Here is a 27,227-nt window from a genome sequence, read left to right on the forward strand (position 1 = left end):
TTGTCCTTGATTTGCTGCTATTTCTTAGCAATGGACGAAAGAGACAAATTACATTATTATTATTACGACTAATTCGTATTTAGAAGCTTAATTGGTCGATTAATATAGTTATATATTTGCTTCACTTTGATTCTTGTACTTAGTAATATTATTATTATTTTTTTTTATAATTGATATACACTTATTTGACATCCATTGATATTGATCTTTTATACAGAGTTTATGGAATTATTTTGACAAAATTTATTATCTATAGTGAAGTTTGAGGGTTTTTTTTTAAAAAAAAAAAAAAGGAACCTTAAGTTTTATCTCACCCGAATGAAATACACTTTAAGTGCAAAGGCTCATCGGTTGATATGTAGAATGATAGTGAATGAATGGTATGTGATGCGTGCATGAAAAATTAATGAAAGTAAAACAAATTAGTGTATAGTATATATTGACACACCAACAAGATACTTATTCAGTGTGTCAATAAGAACTTCAGTGTGTCAATAACAGCTTAAAAATGAGTAATACACCGACACTTAAATGTGCAATTGTGCAACGTTACGATAAATGACAAAAATAATTAATAGGCTCAATTGAAAAACAAGGGAAACATGTTGTTTAACTCCCCTATCCAAAAGTCGAAAGTAGGTAAAATTAATTGTGAAAAGATTTACTTAGCTTTTTTTGTGGTCAAGTAAATAGTCTTACACATGTTAAAAATGCCATCTTTTTTATTTATAAAAATTGTATTCTTTAAAAAAAAAATTATTATTATTATTATTAATTTTTTTTTTTTTTAATCCAAGTAATGAGTATGCCAGTTGACATGCAAGAATTTGATTTGTTAGAAGTCACTAGGAGACGCATACAACTTTGTAGTACTTAAATAAAGATATGATACACATAATTATAATGAACACCACTAACACTACAAATTAATCTCATCTTAAAATAATAATTTAGGAGTAAATCAATTAATCAATAAAAAATGTAACCATTCGGCTTTAATTTTCATGTCAGCATATTGAACATATTGTAAAGGGCACCTCATCTCTTAAATTAGCTCATCAATCATGTCAATATATAAAATGAAAAGGACATCAAATTAAACATAAGTATATAAGAAGGCAACTTGAAGTATCATTAACATATTCTTCTAATCTTCATTATAATAATAATAATTTGATACAACTTTGTAACAATTCCAAAAAATATGTATATATAATTTTGACAATATAAACTAATCAATTAAAAAAACCCTCATAATTCAAAGAATGTAGAAAAAAATAAAGACAAACGTATATTGTATCCCTATTCTATTTATCTAGACATTTGATATTTTTTGCAAACTTTGTATTTACAAATGTGAAGTTTCCTTTTTTTTTTGTCCCCACTTTTGGGTGTGTTTTTTTTATCACATGCAAATAATGTTACTAGTAACATTTTTTTGTTTTGTTTTTGCATGGTCTATGCTCCTCTTCCCATGTGATGGTGGCCCGGAGAGTTAAACCCATTTCTAAGGTTTCTTTGTACATTAGGGTCCGAGTTCACTATACTTGAAGGTTTTGGTGCTCTTATACGGTTTATGTCATGGCGACGTTGAGGACGTTCTTGATGGTTGTTGTGGTGGTGGCCATTTTCTTTCTTCGTCTCACCTCCCATTTTATCATGGGCGGGACTTTGGTCACTTGGGGCGGTGTAGACGAAGGGTCCGGTTGGGATATCTTGGGTTAGGTTTAACAAGGGTTCCAAGGTTTTTACAACAACGCTCATTGTGGGCCTGCTTCTGGGCCGATGGCTTAGGCATTGGTAGGCTAGTAGTGCAGCCTTTTGGGCCCCATCTTCGGAGTATTGATCCTCCAATCTTGGGTCCATTAAACGTGGAAGTCGTCGTTGGCTTTGTAATTGTGGTCTAGCCCACTCGGCTAGATTTTGTTCTCTTGGAGGACGGTTCTTGTCTAGTGATCGTCTACCCGTAAGGAGTTCTAAGAGTACTACTCCAAAACTGTATACATCACTCGCGGCTGTTAAATGACCTGAAAATTGAAGCACATATAACATTAGTACATAATTCCTATAATACCTTTGGAAATAATTTAGAAAGGCTTTATTTCAACTAATGTCTAGAAGGGTTTATTTGTAACTAGTCAATTTCGACTCTTCTTACAATTTAATATGTTTTTTGTCAATATTCTTCGTCTATGTCATAGAGATATCTATTTTATAAATAAAAAGAGTCTCTTGACTACCTATTAATTAAATATAAGTAGTATTTTTTAAATAAAAAATTTAATTCTTGCTTAAGAAGAGAAGGGAATTATAAATTTGTTATCATATTGAACAAGTTACACTTAAAAGAAAAGAAAAGAGTTTAATTTGAGTTATTTTATTTTTCTAATATCTTGCTTATTTGGATAATCCATCTATACCCGTCAAGTTAGAGGAATATACTTTGTATAAGTTACTTGATTAGTCAAATAACGTTCTAAAATGCATATACTATCAAGTAAAGTTTGGAATATAAATTTAAAAATTACAATGTTAAACTATAATTTTGTCTAATAATTATTAACAAAAATATGCTTTAAATATTTTACTATGAATGAATTGAAGTAAAAAAAAATTACCAGTCATGATGTACTCAGGAGCAGCATAACCTTGTGTGCCCATAACTCTAGTAGAAACATGGGTGTCATCTCCCTCAGGACCTTCTTTCGCCAAGCCGAAATCAGATAACTTAGGGGTAAAATCCTGTAGAATTGCATAATAATTTTGATGTATTAGTAACATATTAGTGAATTATGTGTATGTTTTGCTACTTTGTTGTAATGTTTATGATGGGAGATTGTTAACAAGGACATAATGTACTTACAGAATCCAATAAGATGTTTGAGGCTTTAAAATCGCGGTAGATGACTGGGTTCTCTGCTTCATGAAGAAACGCGAGCCCTTTAGCAGCTCCAAGCGCGATCTTTAGTCTTGTTAACCATGGAAGTGAAGCTGAAAATCCTGTAATTAAGATGAATTATGATATTAGTTTGATGAGTTTTGGTTGTTTTCTTTGATGAACACATTTTTACAATAAAATGTTTGTAGAAGTCAAATATAATGTAATGGCATACTAAATGTTTCTAGAAAAAAAATAAGTCCTTGACAAAAAAAGGACATTTCAATTACAATGGTAGGTAATTTGAGATTTTGAAAGCTCAAACATATTAATGTGATTTGTACAACTTTCTTGAGCAGTTAAAAGACGCGCAAACTAATTAATCATGTCAATGCTTCTCATACGTTAATGCTAAAGGAATTTAAGGTTTAGACGATAAAATGTTTCTAAACTTTTCTTCAATATAACTGACTCATGCTCCTATTTACATTGTTACACTTGACAAATTTTGTTTCAATCATGGTTGCAAAGCCATATATGAGCAAACCTATCTCATTACCCCTCATATCCAAAAAATCATAGGTAATTCAACGCGAAAAAGTCAAATATAATAAGTACTCCGCAATACTAATATGATACGTGCGAATATTAAGGACTACCACAAGAAGACATCAAAAAGATTGTGTACATGAAAACAACCATCAAATTTGCTTCCTTTTGCTTTCCATCCTTTCCAAATAAGGTATACGCAAAAATCAAGAAATCATGTAAATAAGGCGTCAATATCATTCACCTAATGCACACCTAATCCTCTAGACTCAATATGTGTCAAAAAGATAAAAATGTTATGATCATGATCATGGTAGAAAATTTATGAAAGCTAGCCAACCAAAAAAAAAAAGAAAAAAATTTAAAGGTGTATTAATTTAGTACTTGATTAAATTAAATGAAATAGTAATTAAGTTGGTGAGCTTACTTCTAAAGAGTTGATTTTCAAGACTACCACGAGGCATATACTCGTAAACTAAAACTCTGTGTTCATCTTCACAGCAATATCCTATCAACTTTACCAAGTGGGGATGTCTTAGTTGTCCAAGCACCTTCACTTCTGCCTGTAATCAATTATTTTTAAAAGGACAATTTTAATTATTATTTTGTCTCATAAAAATACAAAAATAAAAATACAATAATTTTATTTTAAAAAATTAAAAAATGAAATTTCCCCCCTCCCCCACCAACATTAATTGACCATTTCAAGAATCCAAAAATTATTCAAATATTTGTACATGCAAGTTAAAAAGATAAAAAAAATTAACCGTGGTAATCTTGAACTACCCAATAATTAAAATTCGATGAAAAGGATATAGATGGATAAGAAGTTCGTACCAGCCATTCGCGATGACCTTGGGGACCGTCAAGGTCAAGAATTTTAACTGCGACGGGTTGAGCCTTTAACCCGGGTCTAATTTTATCGTCGATGAACCCTTTATGGACCGGGCCAAACCCGCCTTCTCCAAGGAAGTTAGTAGAGGAGAAATTTTGAGTAATCAATCTTAGCTCATTGAGATTAAACTCATGAATGTTAGACCCGGCTAAAGAAATGGATAGATCCTCCGATAAGGTAAGCGAATTCGGGTCGCTTAGATTATTTCCAAAACCATTTCTATGAAAGAATTGATGTTGATCTGAAGCTGCTATTTTCTTTTTTGGTTTAGGAGCATCAACGGAATTTTCATCAAATATACCACAACATGGCATAAACGTTCTCCAGGAGATCTTGTTATCGACTGTCATTATGTTACGCGTATTGTTTTTATGTATAAAAATGGCGGATATAGAGTGATGATCTTGTATGAATATGTTATGATGAATGATGATGATGAGGTAGCTAGCTAGTTGAGCATTGAGATTGTCATGAAAGAATATGAAGAGAGAGAAAGAGAGGAGAGAGAAAGTTAAGAAGAGGGTGTGTTTTAGAAATGGTGAAAAATGAGAAATGGAAGGCAAGACTTTTAAAGGAAAGAGGAAAAGTTAAGAAAAGTGAGGAAACATCCTATTTCTTGCCCTCTAATATTCAAATCAACAACTACCCTCCACAATACAAACAATTAGATAGAGGTTTACAACTCCTTTTGAATATTTCTCTTTTTTTATTGATTATTTTCGCGAATTATATTTTTTAAGAAAATAATTATATTATATTATATTATATTATATTACAGTGGGTTGATTTTTGAAAAGGAGTATAACAAATATTGTGGAAAATTTCCTTATTGGATCTAGGGAAATATGTGGAAGTATCTATTATGATGTACTTGTATAAAATAATGAGATAAGGAAAGTCTTAAGTCTAATGTATTTGGTTGTAAAGGGACAATGACAAAGATACCCTTTCCTTGACTTTGGCTCTCATTTTACTATTTGACGTTTATTAGTGTCAAGCATTGCTTGCCCACAAAGTTTTTAACTTATTTGGTAGGGCTTAATGGCTTATGTAGGGGATCAATGATGACAAATTATTACAATTCTACATAATTAGACGTCAATTTATCACATAGCTTGTTTTAGGCATGATAGATTGACCCAATCAATTATCGGATTTTAATTTGAAATGTATTGCAAAATCGGATAACTTTGACTTGATTTTTATCATAACTAAAGGTTGTATGATGAGCTTCTTAGAAATAAATGAAGATTTAAGTTAAGAAATGCTTGGGGGTAGCTTCAAGTTTTAAAAACTTTGGTTTTTAATTTACCCTTTAGAGTATCCAACTTTATACTTCTTACTAGCTTAGCTAGCTTGTAAGTCGTTGTTATAATGTACTTTGTATAAGAAGATGAAAATTGACATAGAGATTAAAAACAGTTATACGACAATATGAGTCTAATTAACATTGGATAAGATATACATTGGTCTACACCATAAGTTTGGGAAAATAATATATAATTGTATATTAGGTAAATAATTTCAGTTTACTTGTCATTATGTATTACTCCGTATTAGCTTAAATTGTGTACATATGCAAATTGACTTTAGAAAACATGTAGAATTTTTACTTAAATGAAACATAAACCAGTTATTTAATCTTCAATCGAATTTATTTATTAATTTATTTTTCAAACCAATCTGAATTTTATATTCATAGATTATCGTGTTTAAGATTTCAATTAAAATAAATAAAAGAAAAGAGCTTATTAAGCTAATTACTATAAGTGTACACTATAGTGAGTACAACATGCATGTTATACTTATTTCTGTGTCAGCTTGTTCTTGGTTGTTACACTAGAAGTAGGGGTGAAAGTAATTCGGATTAAAACCGAACCGAACCGAAAACCAAACTGAATTAGTAATTCGGTTTGGATTTTTTTTGAATTCGGATTGGATCAGATTGGAAAAACTAAAAAATATGGATTACGGATTGGATTCGGTTTGGGGTTTTAAAAAACCGAAAACCGAATTACAAACCGAATTTTAACCCAATACTTTAAGCCCATTTTCTTTTTCAAAGTATCCAACCACTTTCCCCTTTCATATATAAACTTAAAAATAAAGAACCTAATTCTCAATTCTCCTTTCTCGATATCTTACTCTCTCACAAAGAATGTAGTTAACAAGAAATGATTGTAGGAATTTTCGGGTAAAATTTGAGTTTCGGATTTGAATGTTGCAAAAGAAGGGAACAAATTTCGGTTTGGATTGGATTCTAATTTGAAAAACCGAATTAATTCGGTTTGGATTGGATTGGATTGAATCTTAATTCGGTTTGGATTCGGATTGAGATTTCCGAAACCGAATTAATTCGGATTGGATTCGGTTTTGACTATAATCTAAACCGCAAACCGAACTTTCACCCCTAACTAGAAGTAAAAATGTACCATTGGATGGTTGGGCGCCGCAGTAGCTAGAGTGGAGTGTTGTGATGATTAAAATTTTAATAATAATTTTTTTTTAATCATTATTGATAATTTCAAATAACAAGCTGGCACTTAAATGTCTAAAGATATGTTTAAGATTAACAATGTAATAAACTACAGAATACTCAGCTACTTGTAAAAATTAAATTAAGACAATTTTTTGCATATGAAACTTAATAATGGATATACATCAATCAGTAATTCCAAAATTCTCTCACAAAAACCAAAATTTGAATTATCTATTATTATTTCCAACAAACTTCAATGTTATTAATACATAAAATATGTCTTCCTCCATTTAAAAAAAAAATTGCAACACTGTGGCTAGAAATGTGAAAGCTTTATTTTTGAGCAAAATGTTGCAACTTTTTTTAGATACGAGGAAATATTTTATTACCTTTGATATATAATGTTGAAATACAAATTCAAAATTATAACTAAGAGATACGCCTATGTGGTCTAAAGTATGTGATTGCAACAAGTTAAGATGTGGCAACTAAATAATACAAACTTTTTAAAAAAATCGGGTGTACAATAATTATTGTACATCTATTATAAAGATATCCTAAAGTGATTAAAAATTACCCCTGAAATGAATAAAAGTTATCCTAATATGCGTAAAAGTAACCCAATTCAAATAAAAATTATCTACGCTTTATTAGTAAAGAATCACATTTTAAATAATGACTAAAAATCAATTATTAGTGATTGAATGTAATTAAATTACCTTTATAAAATTTTCTTGTTGTCTATTTATATAAAAATTGTATTTTGTTTAAAGTTACCCAAAAAAAGACAAAAAGTTACCCTTAAATTAGCTAAAAGTTACCCTTATACTGCTCGATGTACACTAATATTAGTGTAAACTGGATGTATACAAAAGTTAAGGCTCGTTCTATATATTCAGTTCAAGAAAAACAAGTTATGATACTGGCCTAACCAAGTTCAAATTACAACTAAAATACGTTATAATATAGTCTAATAGGTTTAGATAAGTTTTATAAGTTTAAATAAGGTTTGATAAGTGAATGAAACATACACATCCAGAATAGCTAGATACAGAGTATAAATTAAAGGAAATATATCAAATTATTGATGCAAGACTAGATAATTACCAATATTAAATAATTAATCATGCATATTAACATGTAATATATCCCATTGTAATCATAAAAATGTGATGAATAGCTAACATTTTTATCAAGTGTGAACTTTGAAACGTATTTCAAGCTAAGGACGGCAATATAACAATTGACAACTTATCTATTTTGGTATAGAGTCAAGTTAAGGTGTCATTTGGCTTATATAGAGAGTATAGTGTCCCTTGATATTCTAACTCTAGAACCAATTTTATTAGTATCCATCACATAAACTATTGGTATTTAATTTGTCTTACATGCATGAATAAGACCCTCATATACCATTTTTAGATGTGAACCATGCCATAATGTTAGATATAAGGACTTTTCATATTGAAATTTAATTTGGTTTTTCTATATAGTAAACTTGTTTTTTTTCACTTTTCTACGTTGTGCTCCAACATATATCACTTTCTACACTATAACCCTAATATATTTTTTGTTTCCATACGGTAACCTTGCTGTTATCCTTCCGTTAAAAAATTTCGTTAGTGGGGCCCACTCTCCATTATTAGTATTTTTTATCGATTTGCGCCTTGAAAAATATTCCGTCTTAGGTTTCGGCGGCTATTTTGGCCCTTAAGGATCCAATTGAGCTTAGATTTGGCAAAAAAATAACGCAAATGCCTCGTTTTGCTTATTAAGAAATGTCTCGATTTACGTGTTCACATGTTAACACACAAAACGAGGCATTTACGTTTTTCTTTTGCCAAATATGAGCTCAATTTGGCCCCTTAAGAACCAAAATAGCCCTCGAAACCTTTGACGGAATATTTTTTAACTCACAAATCGATAAAAAAAAATATTAATAATGGAAAGTGGGCCCCACTAACGGAATTTTTTAACGGCAAGGTTGCCATATGGAAACAAAAAATATATTGGGGTTACAGTGTAGAAAGTAATATATGTTGGGACACAACGTAGAAAAGTGAAAAAAACAGGGTTACTATATAGAAAAACCCAATCTAATTTGATTACTTCTTTTATGGCAAAGGTGGAGGCTAGCAATAATCATTCAATTATTACCAAAATATATACTACTCATTAATTAGATACATACTTCATCAAGTTATCAACTACGTCATTCAACCTATTAAATTTAAGAAGAAATGACAAGAGCGTGCATGGATAACCCAATTAGGTAGGAGGAGAGTTTCCTTGAATTGATTCAATCTTATAAATTGATAATTACTTTTCTATTTCTCTAATGTGAAACAACTTGCATGTGAGTACATGACAAATATTACAAATTCTTAAATGGATCTGGTTCACACTAATTTATTGTGGACCACTAACATTAGAGAAAGTATGGTTGTTTTATTAATAAAAAAAAAGTCACTATATTGAAATAAAAATCATTTTGGTAATATATATGCCTAAGTGGTTATTTTTGTAATGAAATATTTTATATACTGATCAATATGAATAATAAAGGTCACTATGTTAAAATTAGGGTAATAGCGTTATATTTCAAGTTCACAATATTATTAAACGTTGTAGTAGTTTTAATAAAGGTTACTAGGTTAAAAATAAAGTCACTATGTTAAAAATAATGGTCACTATGTTCAATATAACGTCAGTTGCGTGTGTATAAACCTCGGGTCCACGATAATATTATTGTGGACCAGGTCCACGCAAGTCTTTTTGGACAAATATATGCTCAACATTACCATCCAAATATCCAATTATACAGTTATGTATCAAGTACAATACCCTTAATATATATATACTTATATATAACTACAAGGACATATATAAACTTTTTTTTTTTTTTTGTGAAAGATACAAGGACATAACAATTAATTAATAAGAATTTATAAATTTGAGAGTCTATTCGATCATCGATTAGGCCAATGTTATATCTCTACTTGCAAACATTAAATTTAAAATAAATTGAAATAAATATAAACTTCATGAAATTTCTATAAATGAGAAAATAGTTTAAGATAAATAATGCAATCCTATACCATACTAATTGTCGTGTAACACATTAAACTATGTCACTGTTAGGGCCTGTTCCGATTAACTGAACTCAGCTGAACTGAACTGAACTGAACTGAACTGAACTGAGCTGAACTGAACTGAACTGAACTGAACAAAACTTATTAATTAGTGATTTTTAACTACGGATTAGTGATCTTTGATTATTTATTGATTATTTATTACTATACATATGTGTATATACAAATGTACATATTAAAATATTTACGAAAAATATACTATATAATTATAATTATAAAATGTATGGAAAATATATTAAAAACTTGAAACCTCTAAACATTTTAAACACATATACTATTTATTATTATTATTATTATTTATTGATTATTATTATTATTATTGTTAATAATAATATTATTATTATTATTATTGTTTATAATAATAATAATAATAATATTATTATTATTATTGTTTTTGTTGTTGTTGTCGTTGTAATAAGAGTTTAAAAGAATGAAATTTGGTTTTATATCATTAACAATATCATTAGACATAAATTAAGAGCTGAGCTGAACTGAACTGAACTGAGCTGAGCTGAACTGAACTGAATTTCAACGGAACAGAACAGGCCCTTAGACCAACTAATAATAATATTATGGCTCTTTTTATTGGTGTAGTAGGTAACATTATCCATAATTTGGATAACAATCTCATTAAAGTGCAAACTTTATATAAATAATTCGTTCAACAGGTAACTTATACGCATTAGCCCAAGGTTTGTATACAATTATGCATTTAGACTAGTATAGTCAACTAATTAAGGCCCGCAGTATCTATATATGAACAAAATACAATTATAAAACATTATTAGTATAAAATTTTATAATAATTACGCGATTAATTTAATATACGGAGCACCATATATTTGAGTTGAAATGTCCTAGAGTTGAAAGACACGGTCACTCTCTTTTTTGTTTTTATCTTATTTTTAACTTATTTTTTAACTTTTTAATTTAATATTTTTAATATAATTTTAATTTTAATACGAAGTAATAATTAAAGATGACTAGGGTCTTAAAAAGAATAAAGAACACGGTTTCGCTGGCAAACTGGGCCTGAGAATTAAGGCCAGGTCAGAGGGGTAAAATTGGAAACAAAATTAATAAAGTGGTAAGACTGAGCAACGGATATAAAATTATAAAAACAAGTTGGTAGGTTGAAATAGCACTGTTGTTGACTTCTAGAAGCTTTTTAAGGGTGGTTTTTGTTCTTCCAATTATTTTTATGATTTTGTATTCTATTATGAAAGTCAAAAAAATAAAATAAAATAAAATGTAGCCTATAAATGGAATTACATTACACGAACGCAAACACTACTTATCTTTCTACTTCACAGTTCACACCATACACTCAAACTCAAAGGGGTTTTTAGCTAGTTTTTAGGTTAAGTTCAAAATATCTATACATTTTTCAACCAAAATGAACAACTTATAGCAATATAGGTAGATGATGTACGTGATACGGAGAATATTGGGATTCATAGAGGTGTTGATTATTGGGCGGTCAATAATGAAGCTAGTAGCGATGTCGATGGCTTATCTAATTAATACTTCCTCAATCCCCTTTTGTTTACACCATGACTCCATGAGCCCACTTGTCGTGAGAGTTTTGGTTTAAATGGTGTACAACAGATGATGGAGGATGTGTAGTTGTAACATATTAGATTACGTTTCGAATCACTTTGTCCCTATGAATGTATTGAGACTTTGTCTATATATATATATATATATATATATATATATATATATATATATATATATATATATATATATATATATATATATAGTACATATCATCTATGATTTTGTTTTAGGAGCTCATACGTTTCTTAAAAGTTCGACTCACTTTGCGTTTACGCGGTTTCAAATGAACATTTTTAACTATAAATGTTTTTAGCTATGTATAAGTGAAGCTTATAAAAAATTGATATTTAATTTGGAAAACTTATATAAGAGGAATATAACAAGATCCACCACATGTTAATTAACAGTACGTATTAGTCATATGATAATGTGTTCAAACGTCAAAGTTATTTTATTTTGACCACATGTATAGTAAATGAGTTAACCTTTTAGAAATGGAGGCAATGCATATGTTTTAACATATCTAGCTTAATATTGTATTTTGTATTACTTCATTAATTAATGATTTTTTTTCCTTTTGTTAATCTTTACGCAAGCGACATCATAGAATGATATGAATTTGTTGCAATGTCGTTTACCATGTATAATTTATGAATGTGCTGGATATTTATTTTATTTATGGTAAAATCTATAAATGAAAGTTTGAAATTAGGATTTGTATGTGGGATGATTTATCAACTCGATCAATATATTTTAGTATGTAAAAAAGTTCACATTAACCACATTGATTAGACTCACTTGATATGGATATTTTTGCCATCTAAGTACTTTAAACGCAAGTATAATAATCTTTCAATTCCTTTTGTATCATTTAAAATCATTAATTCAAAATATAGAGAAAAACCATGAATATTAATTCAAAATATATATATTCAAAGAAGATTCTATTAGCTTAGCTTTTTTTAGGTTTAATACAAAATATCTAAACATTTCAACAAAAATGAGCAAAATTTAGAAATTTATATAGAGATATATATAGCTAGGTAGATATTGTAAATGATACGATGTAATTGGGAGCTCTTAGCGTTGTGGATTACTGGGTAGTCAATGAAGCTAGTAGAGATTTCGTTAACTCGTCTACTTAATTAAATTTAGTTGCTTGTAACATGCATGGTATGTCTTGAATCGTTTTGATTGCCCCTTTCTAGCAAAGTAAAATATTTGCTTAGTTCATTTTTCTGTTTGAACCTAATTTGATTGTTGTAGCATATAAGATATAATTTTCTAGTTTAATTTCTACTCCGTATTTGATAACCTATCCTGATTATGTAATATCAACGTATTATGTAATTCCTCAAGATACCTATGTAGAAAACATATTTAATACTTGCATAAATATCATTACCATATATTTGTTTTAAATTTTAATGTCATGAAAGTTGTAGAAGTTGATACATCCTTTAAATTGAAAGTGGGAGACCATGATTTGTATCTGGGATGAAGAATAAAGCACTCAATGCATAATATCTTAGTTGACCAAAAAAACTTCACATTAACCACGTTGATATGACTCATTTAGTCATTTGAGTGTGAAGTGGGATAAATGTAAAATCTAATTTCTATATATATGACGCAAGTATAATACTTCAATTGTTTCGTTTTTGTTTGTTTTGAAATCCTACAATAGAAAAGATTTCTTATTTAATATTTACTACGTAATAAAGAACGTTGATCATCATAAATATATATCAGTTAATATTTATCCAAAATCTTATTAAATTTTTAAAATGTTATATTTTATAATTTAATTATATCATGTAATTGATACTATTCGTACACAAGTGCACAAACACATGAAACACACAAAAAGAATGAGGAGTACTATGTTAGCAACATTTTCTTGCAAATTTGTTAGGTAGTGTGCGTTTGAGTGAACAATAATTGATAATCAATAATCAAAGAATTGCATGTACCATTGACCATGGTGTCACTAAAATCAAATTAATACGTAACAATATTTACGTACCAATAATTATAGATTACTAACATTCATTCTTTTTAAAAAATAAATAAATAAATAAATAAATAAATAAAATATTTCCACTTGTATTTTTGTTATTCAGAATAACGAGTATATTTAAAAACTAAAAATCAGAAATGTGGGTCCAAAATCGAAAGAGGGCCATTAGGTGGGGTAGAAGTCCAACATTATGTAAATAAATTAGCCATCTTTGTTGGTTTTTTTTGGGCAAAGGTCAGCGCAGAAGATTCCTAGCTAACCTTAGCTAGGGGTGTACATAAACAGGACCGGACCTGAAAACCGACCTGACCCGGACCTGTTTGGACCGGACCTGACCCGGACCTGTAAATTCAGGTCCGGTCCCGGTCCTTGAAAATCAAGGTTCCCGGTCCCGGTCCGGATCAGGTCCAAACCCGGGGTTTTCAGGTCTGGACCTGAAACCCGGTAAAAATGCCTTTTTTATTAAAAAAAAAAAAAATCCAAATTTCAAAACAAGTCTGTTCATTTTTGTAACCCACTAACCCTAACTCACTCCTCACTCACGCACTCTCTCTCTCAGCCGACACCACACCAACACTCACTCCCTCACGCAGCAGATCTGCACAGACACCAGTCGCCACCGCCCAGACACCAGTCGCCACCGCCCACCAGACCAGCAGCACGGAAACCTCTACACGCTGCATCAGCCAGACTACCATCTTCGTCCACCTGCACGAACTCCTTCACGTTGGGATTTGTAAGTTCTTTTTTTTTAATTAAATCGAATTATATTTGAATTGGATATTTTTTAATTTGAAATGTTGAATTAAATGTGAGGCATTCATATGTTTATTCATGTTTCAATTGCTAATAATGATTGTTTGATGTTTGCATGTTGAAATTCTGTTTTTTAGTTCATTTTTTTCGAATTCATGTTTTTTTTTTGAGTTTTTTATTTATTTAAAGTAATTGTTTTTGAATTTTTTTAGTTCAATTGTTTCGAATTCATGTTGAATTTTGGTTTCTTTCGATTTGTGAGTTTAAAATCTGTTTATATTGTGAATTTGCTGGGAGTAGATTGATAAATCAGGGATAGGCTACTCTACTTGTTGTATAACTTATGGAACAGTTTAAAATCTGTTTATATTTTCAGAATATATGCAATGTAGTATTCTGTGAATTTTTGTAAATTTGTTGGACAGTGTACTAATCAAATGGTGTATTGCACGGTATTTACCTGGTATTGATATTTCTAATGTGTATATATGGACACTTTTTAAGCTAACTTATACTTTAAAATTTGTGTTTATTCCCGCTAGGCTGCTAAAAGTATGGACTCAGATTATTAAGATTAAATAAGTTGGCTAACCTGTGTGTAGTTTAGGGGTTCTTATTTTTGTTTTTATTCTTGCAGGGAGTGAAGGAAGTCAAGGAACCACGGATTCTTATTCTTGCAATGTAAGTTGCTCTTAAATTTTTTTATAAAATGGTATGTGTATATAATTGTTACTTTAAAATTACTTATATTGTATATAATTATATTGTAGATGGAGAGCTCTCAATCCAAACGGTCTGCTTCTTTTTCTGAACAAACGTCACATCCACTTTCTGAAAAGGATTTGGAAGAATTGCAATCTACTTTGCCTCCTGATAAGAAGCTAAAAGCGGGGCGGGAATATATATGGAACAGAAAAAGTAAGAGGAAAGCTGAGTATTGGAAATATTACTTAGAGTACGTCGAGAATGGAAAACTACGAGCTGAATGTAAGTTCTGTCCTAAAACTTTTGCTGCTGATGGTAATCTTAATGGTTCAAAAAATGTTAAAAACCATGCAGAATCATGTCTCGGTAATCCTATTAATATAGAAAAAGAAAAGGGCAAAGAAAAGCAAACTAAATTGTATTTTGATCAAGAACATGAGAGTAGTGAATTAAAGTGTGGGAGTAGGATTATTAACTTGAATGATGTTAGAGAGGCATTGATTCACATGATTATTGTTGATGAGTTACCATTTAAGCATGTGGAAAAACCCGGTTTTAGGCACTTTGTGCAAGTTGCATGTCCACAATTTCACATTCCATCTCGTGTTACCATTGCTCGTGATTGTTTAAAGTTGTATTATAGTGAAAAAGAGAAATTGAGAGAAATGTTTAAGACATGTCAAAGAATTTCTGTGACCACTGATACTTGGACTTCAATACAAAGAATTAATTATATGTGTCTTACAACTCATTTCATTGATAATGACTGGAAATTGAATAAAAAGATCATAAATTTTTGTCCAATTTCTAGTCATAAAGGAGAGGCTATTGGAAAAGCAGTTGAGGCATGTTTAGAGTATTGGGGTATTGATGATAAAATTTTTACTGTCACTGTTGATAATGCTTCTTCAAATGATGTTGCTTGTGCACACTTGAGTAGAATGGTTAGAAGAACAGGATGTATAAATGATGGAAAAAATCTTCATGTTAGATGCATTGCTCATATCATTAATTTAATTGTGTGGGATGGTATTAGAGAACATGGTGTGTGCATTGATAGAGTTAGAAATGCTGTGAAATATGTTAAGGATTCCCCTGCAAGAATACTTAGATTCAAAGATCTTGTGCAAAAAGCAAACATAGATTCAAAATCTTCTTTATCCTTTGATGTCCCCACTCGTTGGAACTCCACATACATAATGTTGGAAACGGCTTTGAAGTTTCGACGTGTTTTTAGTGGGTTATCTCTTCCTGATGGAGAGGATTTGAATGACAATGAAAGGCCTCCCGAACCCGAAGATTGGGAAAAAGTGGAGAGGTTGGTTTTGTTTCTAGAGGGGTTTTATCTGTTAACTAAACGAATTTCTGGTTCCCATTATGTGACAGCTAATAAAGGTTTAGGAGAAATTGCTTCTATGTATGATATGTTGAATAATTGGGAACAAAGTGAGGACTTGAATTTTCAAGCTATGGCCATTGCAATGAAAAAAAAAGTTTGATAAGTATTGGGGGGATGTGGATAAGATGAATAAGTTCATTTATGTTGCTCTTCTTCTCGACCCTCACTCTAAGATGGTCATTGTTGAATTGACACTAACGGATATGCATGGACCGGAAAAGGGTACAAAACTTGCTAATGATGTGAAGGAGTTCGTGCAGGTTATTTAATCTTAATAATTTATACTTTAAAATTTGTGTTTATTCCCGCTAGGCTGCTAAAAGTATGGACTCAGATTATTAAGATTAAATAAGTTTAGTGAGAAAATTTCACATGTACCCCTCAATTAATACATAAAAAGACGCATATACTCCTCCACTGGTACTTCAAAAGACGATTATATCCCAGATAAACAAAAAAATTTGTTTATTTGGGGAATTAACTAGGCACAACTCATTAGGAATAGGGCGACGTAATAATAATGGGTTTTTCTACATAGTACCCCTGAGGTATTCACTTTTCTAAGTTGTGTCCACCCATTTTCAAAATTCCACACTGTAACCCTAATGTACCTTTAGTGTCTACGATGTAACCCCCACTAATCCTAAAGTTAACACCGTTAACTTTTGTTAAAAAATTAAAAAATCTGTTTTAAAAAAAAAACCTCCCTCCTGCAAAACCACCCACGCACCACCAACCCTTCCCTCCTCCAAACCCACCCACCCAGCGAACCACCCACCGAACTTCACCCAAGCAACCGCACCCACCCTGCGAACCGCACCCAGCACAACGCACCGCCGAAAACAACAACAGCAATTCGCCGCCGATTCGACCACCAAAAAGTTGATGCGTGAACCCTAAAGGACGAAAAACTCCAATCCTTTACCCTTTCACCCTTAAATGGCCGGAATCGACCAATGAAACCCGAATGGTCGATTTGGCAGTTTAAAGGGTGAGGGGAAAGGGGGGTGAGTGGTTTTGCGCGATAGTGGTTGGGACTGAGGTGTTTTGGGTTGGGCTAGGGGGTGCGTCAATCGCGAGTTTGGGGTTGGGCTAAGGTGGTGCATCAGCTGGAGTAGGTGGGGATGGGAGTGCCGGCAGTGGCTGTGGTGGGGCTGGTTAGGGTTAGGGTTGGGTTCAATTTTCTTCGTGGTTGTTGGTGTGTGGCGGTTGTGCTAGGTGTGGTGGTTGTTGGTGTGTGGCAGTGGCTGGGTGCGTTAGTTAGGGTGGTTAAGGCTGGGTCGTGAAGGTGTGAGGGAGGCAACATAAAACTAACGGTAATAGTTAACGGCAACTTAACGACAGGGTTACATTGTAGACACTAAAGGTACCTTGGGGTTACAGTGTGAAATTTTGAAAATGGGTGGGCACATCTTAGAAAAGTGAATACCTTAGGGGTACTATGTAGAAAAACCCAATAATAATTCTGTCTTGAATTCAAATTCTTTGTATTGAAGCTCATACACATGCAAAATGCATGCAATGTATGTGTATGTGTGATTACATTTGTGACATTGGATCGGTGAAGAAGAGAAAATAGTGACCAACTATAGCTTAATGAGTTGAACCGTTTATTGTACATGGTTTTGAGATGAAAAATCTTTCTTAATTTGTAAGTTTAGCTAATCAAAACTTTTATCCATTTCCAATATATATATATATATATATATATATATATATATATATATATATATATATATATATATATATATATATATATATATATATATATATATATATATATATATATATATATATATATATATATATATATATATATATATATATATATATATATACTTGTATAATAACAAGCACAGGAGGATATTATTGTTTAATTGTTTGGCCCAAAAAGATGGGATTGGTGGACTTAATTATTAGAGATATGAAGAAGATTTGAGGATCTCTCTGAAATATGAAGCTCAACTAAATTATATTGGTTGCCCTAAAAGGGGCAGAACCACACAATTGGCACGCATAAGGGGAGGAAACCCATTTTAAATCGTCACGGAGCTAACGTATAAGTGTACCAAAACATTACTGAATTGCTATTCGTCGCTCCCTTTTTACCAGGCATCGCTCCCAATTATGACTGAAATGACCATTTTGCCCTTAGGTGATTTTGTGCTATTTAAAGGTTCACCGAGTAGTCATAACGAATCACGATCATATTAAAAATATTATTGAGCGGTTTCACTCAAAGTTTCTTTTTCAAAATTCCCGAGTCCCCAAATCCCGAGTAGTCGTTTTTTTTTTTAAATTTTCTTCACAAAATTTTTCTGGAGGTGAATTTACCGGCTTAAGATGTGGAATGACGGCAACGATCGCACACCGGAGGCATCGTCGGAAGATTCAGTAAGTTTCGCTAAAATTTTTTTTTTTTTTGTTTTATGTAACATCCGGACAAAATTTCCGGATGATCCATGGAAGATCCGGAAATTTCATCCGGATCCTCCATGGATCATCCGGAAATTCCATCCGGATCCATGGAACTTCCGGAAATTTTGTCCGGAAGTGACATCCGGATGGAATTTCCGGATGATCCATGGAGGATCCGGATGAAATTTCCGGATCTTCCATGGAACATCTGGAAATTCCTTCCGGATGTTACTTAAAACCGTTTTTTTTTTTCTGTTTTTTTTTAATATATTAGTGTTATTGTTGATGTTTTTGATTATTATTATTAGTATTATTTTATTATTAGTGTTGCTATTATTATTATGATTATTATTATCATTATGGTTATTATTAATGTTTTTAATTTTTTGTGCATTAATGGTTATTAGTATCGCTATTATTGTTGATATTATTGTGTTTACTATTATTGTTTTTATTATCGTTATGTTTAATTGTGTAATTATTATGATTAATTTTGTTATTATTGTTATGGTTATTATATTAGTGTTATTGTTAATGTTTTTATTGTTTAAATTATTTTTAGTATTGTGGTTATGATTATTGTTAACTTGTTTTTAGTATTGTTGTGTTTATTGTTAATATTATGTTTAATATTGTTACTATTATTGTCTATACTAGAATTAGAAGTAACGTGTTTGTGTTTTATGTGTGTCTTCATTTTTGTTTATAGGGTTCGGAATACGAAGATGGTGCCGACGATGTGAATTATAGTGCGCATTTTGCCACAGACACGTTGTTTCCAACGTTTGATGAGGCAGTTAATTGGGCGAATGCTGTTGCCGTAAATTTGGGTTTTCTTTTGGTTAAATCGTCTTACAACAAAACCAGAGACGGTCGGTCGTACCGGTATTTGAGGTGTGATAGGGGCCGAAAGAGCCAGCCGAGAGATCTTGAGAATGCAATTAGGAGGGACACCAAAACCAAAGCAATTGGTTGTCCTTTCTACATCAAGATTTATTATGTCTTCGTCACCGACAGTTGGAAGATCCGGGCCAAGAATGATGCAACTGGGACCCATAACCATCCAATGATTGTCTATCCGGAAGGTCATCGTAAGATCAGTGGCTTGAGCCCGGATGCGAAGAAGGTTGTCCAGGACATGACAAAGTCCAAGGTTGCACCGCGGAACATCATGGCGACAATTGCTGAGCAATTTCCCGATGACCATCCAAACATCCGACATATCTACAACTGTCGGAATGACTTGAGAGCGGAGATGTCTGATGGGAGAGGAGTTGTTCAGCAATTTCTGCATTTGGCGAGAGAGAGCCGGTATATTTACTGGGTCATGTCTGATGATGTCAGCGTTCTGCAGCATGCGTTTATGGTGCACCCGATCACGGTGAACATACTACGGACGTACCCGTATGTGATCGGCATGGATTCGACATACAAGACCAACCGATACGGGATGCCGTTCTTTGAGATAGTCGGTGTGACACCGACAAATCAGAATTTCCTCGTCGGTTATGTGTTCATGCGCAACGAGTGCACGGGAAGCTACCGGTGGGTTCTACAGAGATTAAGAGAGTTGATTGGGTATGATAAGGAGCCGTCGGTATTTCTGACAGACCGTGAGCTTGGACTTTGTGCGGCATTGAGAGAAGAGTTTCCCGGGACGTCGCATTTGCTTTGTCGGTGGCACATTAACAAAGATGTGAAGGCTCGGGTCACTAGTATGTTCAAGAACAAGAAGATTGGGGCGCAATTCAAAAACGGTCCTTGGAAACGTATCATGGATGCCACGACTGAGGCGGATTATAACTCAGCTGTAGACAGAATGAAAATCCGGTGGGCCAGTTTTCCAAATGTGATTAGTTATGTCGAGAGAACCTGGCTTTGTCATAAGACCAAATTCGTCACATTCTGGACGAACCAGGCGAAAATTTCATCAGCATTGATCTAGGCGAAAATTCACCTCTTCCCCCGATTGCCGGATGGTGGACAGAGAACCACGAGCCAAGTGTCGGTGGATGGGATCAGCTATATATCGCTAGAAGGAACATGTGGGATGCATTAATTGCCCAGTGAACAGATTCATGTAATTAGGTTGAAAGATGAATTTATGTAGTTAGGTTGAACAGATTTATGTAATTAGGTTGAACAGATTTATGTAATTAGGTTGAAAGACGAATTTATGTAATTAAATTAGGTTGAATAGATTTATGTAATTTTGGTTGAACAGATTTATGTAATTACGTTGAAAGACGAATTTATGTAATTAGATTGAACAGATTTATGTAATTTAGGTTGAACAGTTCTAGGGATATAATATACAACTGCGTCCTGCCCAAACAGCGCAAAACATTACGCTCCTGCCCGCCCCATATATACGCAGCCACGTGCCCCCCAAAGCTAGGGATAACCGTCCCATCCTCAGGACCTCCTGGCATCGCCTCATGCACTACCCATGCCTCTGTTGAGCTGGTGGAACGCTGACTGGTTTGACTACTGCTGACAAATCTCCCAGTCTGACCCCTACGCACCGTATGATAATCCCGAGGGTCATACTCTTCATCGCGGGAAGCCTGACTTGCCTCGTCGTCCTCATCGTCAGATGAAGGTGAAGGCACTCCACCCGACGAGTACATGGGGATGCTGCGTTCTGGCTGCTGCTCCCCGGACCAGTTACCAGTATACCCATACTGCTGCTGGTGATCAAACGGTTCGACCGTATTTCCTAAACGGCCTGACTCCCGCCTAACTGAGGCGTTCAAACGTCTAGATATTGCGTGACGAGTTCCCGAACCCTCAATCTATGTTAAATACGTACATAATAAAAAAAAATCATAAACAAAAATAAATTTTCCCAAGCAAAACCACAAAAACAAACCAAAAAACAATAAAAATCACAAACAAATTAAAAAAAATTAACAAACATAAACAAATTACACAAACAAAAATAAAACCTCACAAACATAAAAACAAAAGGATAAAAAAAAAACAATACACAAAAACAACACAAACAAATCAAAAAAAAATTAACAGACATAAACAAATTACACAAACAAAAATAAAACCTCACAAACATAAAAACAAAAGGATAAAAAAAAAACAATACACAAAAACAACACAAACAAATCAAAAAAATTAACAACCATAAACAAATTAAAAAAAATTAAAAACAACCTCACAAACTTCAACAACAACAACAACAACTTCAAGAACAACAACTTCAAGAACAACAACAACTTCAACAACAACTACTACTTCAACAACAACAACAACAACAACAACAACAACAACAACAACAACAACAACAACAACAACAACAACAACAACAACAACAACAACAACAACAACAACAACTCCAACAACAACACCAACTTCAACAACAACAACAACAACAACAACCAAAAAAACAGAAAAAAAAAATGTGCAAAACAAAACTAGAAAAAAAAAAAAACTGAAAAAACAAAAAAAAAAAAAACTGAAAAACAAAAAAAAAAAAAACTGAAAAACAAAAAAAAAAAAAACTGAAAAACAAATAAAAAAAAGGCGAAAAAACCCAGATTTTCTGGAAAATCCGGGGACATCCGCCTGAAAAATCCGGATGTCCATGGAACATCCGCCTGAAAAATCCGGATGTCCCAGGAACATCCGGATTTTTCAGGCGGATGTCCCCGGATTTTCCAGAAAATCTGGGTTTTTCCAGATTTTTTCCAGAATTTTTTTTTCGGTTTCGATTACCTGTTCGCCGGAGAATCCACCACCGCCACGACCACCATACGTCACCCTTATCCGCCTCCGGTCACCCATTGCAAGTCACTTGGGATTGTGGTTTTTTTTTTTTTCCTTGTGAATTTTCAAATTCTGATTTTCAAAAAAAAATCTGATTTTTTTGAGAGATTACAGATTTTAGAGAGAGAAAATATTAGAGAGAGAAAATTCAAGTGTGAAATGTGTAGTTCGTGAGTCTCGTGGCTATTTATGACCAAGGGGCAATTTAGGAAATTCAAGTCAAAAATGCGAGCGACGCCTGGTAAAAAGGGAGCGACAAATAACAACACCCAAACATTATTGAGTTCCTATTGCGTTTTTGAAATATGTCTCGACCACTAGTATGTGTTCAAATTATTCTCTAACACGGTCGAGTATGTATCTGGCCCATAAAAAATTAAGAACTATGGGTGTAGTAAGCTCAAATATATTATCACATGACTAATTATTATTAGGGTATTTTGATTTTTACCACCTTCAAATAACGACTTTATTGAATTTACCACCTCCAAAAAAAAAAGATTTACTTTACCACCTCATAAAAAAATAAAACATCAGTTTTACCACCAATCACCTCCAACTAACGGATTCCGTCCATAAATCCGTTAGTGGAGCCTACCTTGCACACGTGTCGCCATATTATTGGGTAAGTTTAAAAAAAAATTAAAAAAATCCCCATTAATCAACCGGTGTTGCTGCCACCGTCAGGACCCCCACCGCCGACCGGCCACGACCAGCCCCCACCACCTAACCGCTACGACCAGCCCCCACCACCTAACCGCTACGACCAGCCCCCACCACCTAACCGCTACGACCAGCCCCACCACCGCACCGCACAGCCACAACCACCTTTCCACCAATTTATATTTATTTTTTTGCTCTGTTTTCTCGAAAGCCACAACAATGGCGTCTCTTCCAATGGAGTTAATCACCTCCATTCTTACCCGATTACCTGCAAAATCACTAGCTCGCTTCAAATGCGTTTCTAAAGATTGGAATTCCCTACTCAAAACCTCCCATTTCCTCAAACTTTACCTCGCTCAATCTCTCTCCTCCAACAATCGTCTCCTTATTCTCAACTATGGCAGTCACTTGGAAACGACGCCATTAAAGCTGAACTCCGAGTTCGACCCTTCAGCTAATGCTACTACTTACTCCAGGTTTGATCTACCCACTTCATTTTCTGGTTACGAGTTTTCGATTTCTGGGTCTTGTAATGGATTAGTAGCTTTGAGTTGTAGAAATGTTGATAATCCTCAATTGTTTGAGATTATGTTATGGAACCCATCTACTAATACCCATATCATACTTCCTCATCCCCCTGATAATGAAGAACTGGCTCCGGATTTTATCAATATCAATTTTGGTTTTGGGTATGCTTTTGATAGAGATGATTATAGGATTGTGACTATTCTTTTCGATTACCCACTAAATCACTACTTCGCTTCAAATGCGTTTCCAAGGCTTGGCATTCCTTAATCAATCAACAACACCCATTTAATCAGACTTCATCTCGCTCATTCTCTCTCCTCTGACCGTCGTCTTCTTATCCTCAACCATGGAAGTCACCTGGAATCGACTCCATTGAAGTGGGGTTCTGAGCTTGATGCTAAAAACGATTGACAAGGTTTGATTTACCCAATTCTTTTTCTGGTTTTGAGGTTTCGATTTGTGGGTGTTGTAATGGATTAATTGCTTTGGTTTGTAGAAATGTTGATGATAATCGATTTGTATCCTTGTTGTTGGTGATTTGGCTTCTTAGTTTTTGGCAGCCACCAAATCCCGACCACCCATAAATCCCCTTCTAATTCCGACCACTCTAAAAACCCTAGCCACCACCAAATTTCGCACTCCTAAAACCCTAACCACCACCTAATTCCGACCACCTCCCTAACCCACACACCAAATTCCGGCCCCTCCTTAGTCACACACGAAATTCCGACCAACCGAGGTAGTTGATTTCGTTGCTGGTTGGTTTACACGGAAGATCGGGGAAGATGAAGAAGAAACGTCAAAAAGGTGGGCCCTACTAACGGATTCGTGGACGGAATCCGTTAGTTGGTGGTAAAATCGATTTTTTGGAAATTTTGTTGGTGGTAAAGTAAATCTTTTTTTTTTGGAGGTGGTAAATTCAATTAAGTGGTTATTTGAAGGTGGTAAAAGTCAAAATACCCTTATTATTGATAAAGAAGAAAAACCAATCAAGAAATCTGGCAAACACCACCTTTGCAACTCTAATTTTTTTAATGTTAAAATAGAGATGAAAAGTAGCAAACAACAAGGCTTTACGAAAAAGAACCTCATTTCAGCCTCTCATAATATAGTCATATAATAAAATATTTCGTGTATAATTTCATGCGTGATAAAATCTTGGCCTAATATACGTCACATCATTCATCTTTATATCACATTTTGGAAAGGGAATATTATATTAAAATAAAATCATAAGATAAAACAATTTTAATACATATATGACAAATGGATAACGTTTACAATGGGTACCTTAGATCGCGGGCTAGAATTGCAAATTTACAAGCTAGCATGCATGACAATGGATCAAATAATGATAGTAAAAAAAGAGAATAAAGAGTATTATTAAGATTTTATTTCACTTAACATTTAATTTTGCATCATGAATAATAACCATACCCTTGAAATTTTAATCTCAATTAATAATTATATAAATTGAATGACATACACAGAATTAATTTGATTCCATCTGCTTTTAAAAAATACATCACTTGTCTTATTCGATCGATAAGTGATCAACATATATATACTCTGTTTGGGTCCAATTTAGTCCAATTGGGCCTAGTCATTAAATGATCCAATTAAAAGCCCAAGGTCAAGGTTCAACTCTCTAATTGTGCTAAAGTCAAAATCAGTCCACAAGGCAAGTCAATTGGGCCAAGGCCCACATTCTCCACATATACAAAGGTATAAAAACCATCAATATTACATTTGTACAGACATTCACACAAAGTCTCAAGCAATTAATTCTGTTGCATAGCTTTCTCTCTCTACACACTGTACTGACTTTAGCATCGGAGGGGCCTTCCTCGGCAACACCCCCGAGGCTAGTTTACGTGTGTTTGCTGTGCAGGAAACCTTCGGCCCAACATCACTTGGACCGAATCCAGTCTTCACCACTTCAGCGGGCCTTCGGCAAGGCCCCATTGTTTTCACCCAAAACAATTTGGCGCCGTCTGTGGGGAAGACTTTCAAAAATCTTTAAGCCAAATCTCTAATCAAAATCATCTTGCAATCATCTTAGTAGCAATGGCTAAGAACCGCAAGAGAAAAAGCCTCCGTCAAGGAGCAGGCGAAAAGCCTAAAACTCCTACACCATCACCCTCACCGGACCGGAACTCTCCCAAGGGTGCCAGCTCGGGGGGAGGATCATCATAGGCCGAGTCCCTCTCGGTCTAGCAGAGGTCAGTCCGATCATAGGACTCATTCAGTGCCCCAAAGCCAACTGATTAGGGGATTTTTATCCACCAATCGCCGTCTGACAAGTGGACCAACCAGGTTCCGCCATGTGTCCTCCATGTGGGCCAATAGGAGCCTGCCACGTGTCAGTCACAGATATGTCCTTTACGGACCAATTGAGACACGCCACGTGTCCACCCATGCCAAATGGGAAAAACGGCCACCAAGGCCCAATCCGCATAATGAGGCCCAGTCAGCCCTAGGTTTACCCTAAACCTAAGACTGGCACGCTTCTCGAGGTTATAAATACCTCTCTTAATCCTCATTAAGAGAGAGAGAACTCGAATAACAGAGATTACACACATTAAACACTCTCACCTAGAGAGACCTAATCACCTTTATTTCCGCACTTATTACTCCTTAATCAGGTACTAATTTGACCGTTGGAGGCGGAGCTCCTACCACAAGGAGTCTTCGTTGTTTTGCAGGTACAGGCGTCCGGTTCCAGTCTCGGTGTTGTAACTCTCCCGAAGGACATCAGAAAACCCCGAAACATTTTGGCGCCGTCTGTGGGGAGAGTACTTCTGAGATGGCATCCACGTTTGTACCGACTTTTGAAGAGAGGCGTCCCCTAGACGACCCTCAAGTCCAGTCGGACCATGATACTGACAATGAACTTGAAGTTGAAGCTCACACAGCTCCAGACGGGACCCTAAGGGCCCGACGCACCCGTCCTACCGAAAGGAGGGAACGGGAACATTTCCAAACTGTTTAGTGAGCCAACAGGCGCAACCATCTGTTCGGGCAGCAGCGATTGATGGGTCTGCTCCCATCACAAAGGAACGAACTCATGACCTTCATGAAGGAATTCAAGGGAGAAATTCAGGAATTAATCACTAAGAAGACGCCTGCTCTGGACAAAGAGCAGTCGGCTAAGAAACCTTCCTCTTCACGGAAGAGGGAAACCGGTTCAGGGGCGAGAGGCAACCCCTCATCCTAAATCAAGGAAGTGGGAGCCATCTGCCCTTAATTCACAAAATACCATTTTCCTACTCCAGGAAATAGGAAACCTGTTCGTCACATTCAGGCGGACGGGTCGAAGAAAACATACACAGACGCTCGTCTGCTGTTAGAACAGAAGAAGAGTGACCGACTGTCAGAGTCGGCCTCTACTTCAAATTTTCAAGAAAGTTTACAAAATGCCTCAATAAGGCATACCCAGTCGTAT

At 34.0% G+C, this 27,227-nt stretch overlaps 4 protein-coding genes across 4 annotated transcripts; 2 read left to right on the forward strand and 2 right to left on the reverse strand.

Moving 5' to 3' along the window:
- Positions 1-1,278: 1,278 nt before the first annotated feature.
- Positions 1,279-4,972, reverse strand: LOC110733847 (serine/threonine-protein kinase RIPK-like). Its single transcript, XM_021913924.1, has 5 exons — positions 4,265-4,972; positions 3,855-3,990; positions 2,864-3,000; positions 2,619-2,742; positions 1,279-2,027 (listed from the first exon to the last, which is right to left on the reverse strand). The coding sequence occupies exons 1-5, from the start codon at positions 4,670-4,672 to the stop codon at positions 1,459-1,461; spliced, it is 1,374 nt and encodes a 457-aa protein (XP_021769616.1). The 5' UTR covers positions 4,673-4,972; the 3' UTR covers positions 1,279-1,458.
- An 11,546-nt stretch (positions 4,973-16,518) lies between these two features.
- On the forward strand, positions 16,519-20,756 carry LOC110733960 (protein FAR1-RELATED SEQUENCE 5-like). Its single transcript, XM_021914027.1, has 2 exons — positions 16,519-16,653; positions 19,521-20,756. Exons 1-2 carry the CDS (start codon positions 16,519-16,521, stop codon positions 20,754-20,756), a joined length of 1,371 nt encoding a protein of 456 aa, XP_021769719.1.
- Positions 20,757-21,063: 307 nt separating this feature from the next.
- On the reverse strand, positions 21,064-22,641 carry LOC110733961. The gene is made up of 2 exons (XM_021914028.1): positions 22,541-22,641; positions 21,064-21,606 (listed from the first exon to the last, which is right to left on the reverse strand). The coding sequence occupies exons 1-2, from the start codon at positions 22,607-22,609 to the stop codon at positions 21,064-21,066; spliced, it is 612 nt and encodes a 203-aa protein (XP_021769720.1). The 5' UTR covers positions 22,610-22,641.
- Positions 22,642-23,473: 832 nt separating this feature from the next.
- Positions 23,474-24,049, forward strand: LOC110733962 (F-box/kelch-repeat protein At3g23880-like). Its single transcript, XM_021914029.1, has one exon. It carries the CDS (start codon positions 23,474-23,476, stop codon positions 24,047-24,049), a length of 576 nt encoding a protein of 191 aa, XP_021769721.1.
- Positions 24,050-27,227: the final 3,178 nt, after the last annotated feature.

The sequence above is a fragment of the Chenopodium quinoa genome, unplaced genomic scaffold (assembly GCF_001683475.1).
Source record: "Chenopodium quinoa cultivar QQ74 unplaced genomic scaffold, ASM168347v1, whole genome shotgun sequence".
Taxonomy (NCBI): Eukaryota; Viridiplantae; Streptophyta; class Magnoliopsida; order Caryophyllales; family Amaranthaceae; genus Chenopodium; species Chenopodium quinoa.

Coding starts and splice junctions, on each gene's coding strand:
- LOC110733960 (XM_021914027.1), top strand. CDS start 16,519: ATGAATAAGTTCATTTATGTTGCTCTTCTTCTCGACCCTCACTCTAAG. Junction 16,654..19,520: donor ATGTGAAGGAGTTCGTGCAG/GTTATTTAATCT, acceptor TTTTGTTTATAG/GGTTCGGAATACGAAGATGG.
- LOC110733847 (XM_021913924.1), bottom strand. CDS start 4,672: ATGACAGTCGATAACAAGATCTCCTGGAGAACGTTTATGCCATGTTGT. Junction 3,001..3,854: donor TGAAAATCAACTCTTTAGAA/GTAAGCTCACCA, acceptor TCTTAATTACAG/GATTTTCAGCTTCACTTCCA. Junction 2,743..2,863: donor CAAACATCTTATTGGATTCT/GTAAGTACATTA, acceptor GCAATTCTACAG/GATTTTACCCCTAAGTTATC.
- LOC110733962 (XM_021914029.1), top strand. CDS start 23,474: ATGGCGTCTCTTCCAATGGAGTTAATCACCTCCATTCTTACCCGATTA.
- LOC110733961 (XM_021914028.1), bottom strand. CDS start 22,609: ATGGGTGACCGGAGGCGGATAAGGGTGACGTATGGTGGTCGTGGCGGT. Junction 21,607..22,540: donor GTGGATTCTCCGGCGAACAG/GTAATCGAAACC, acceptor TATTTAACATAG/ATTGAGGGTTCGGGAACTCG.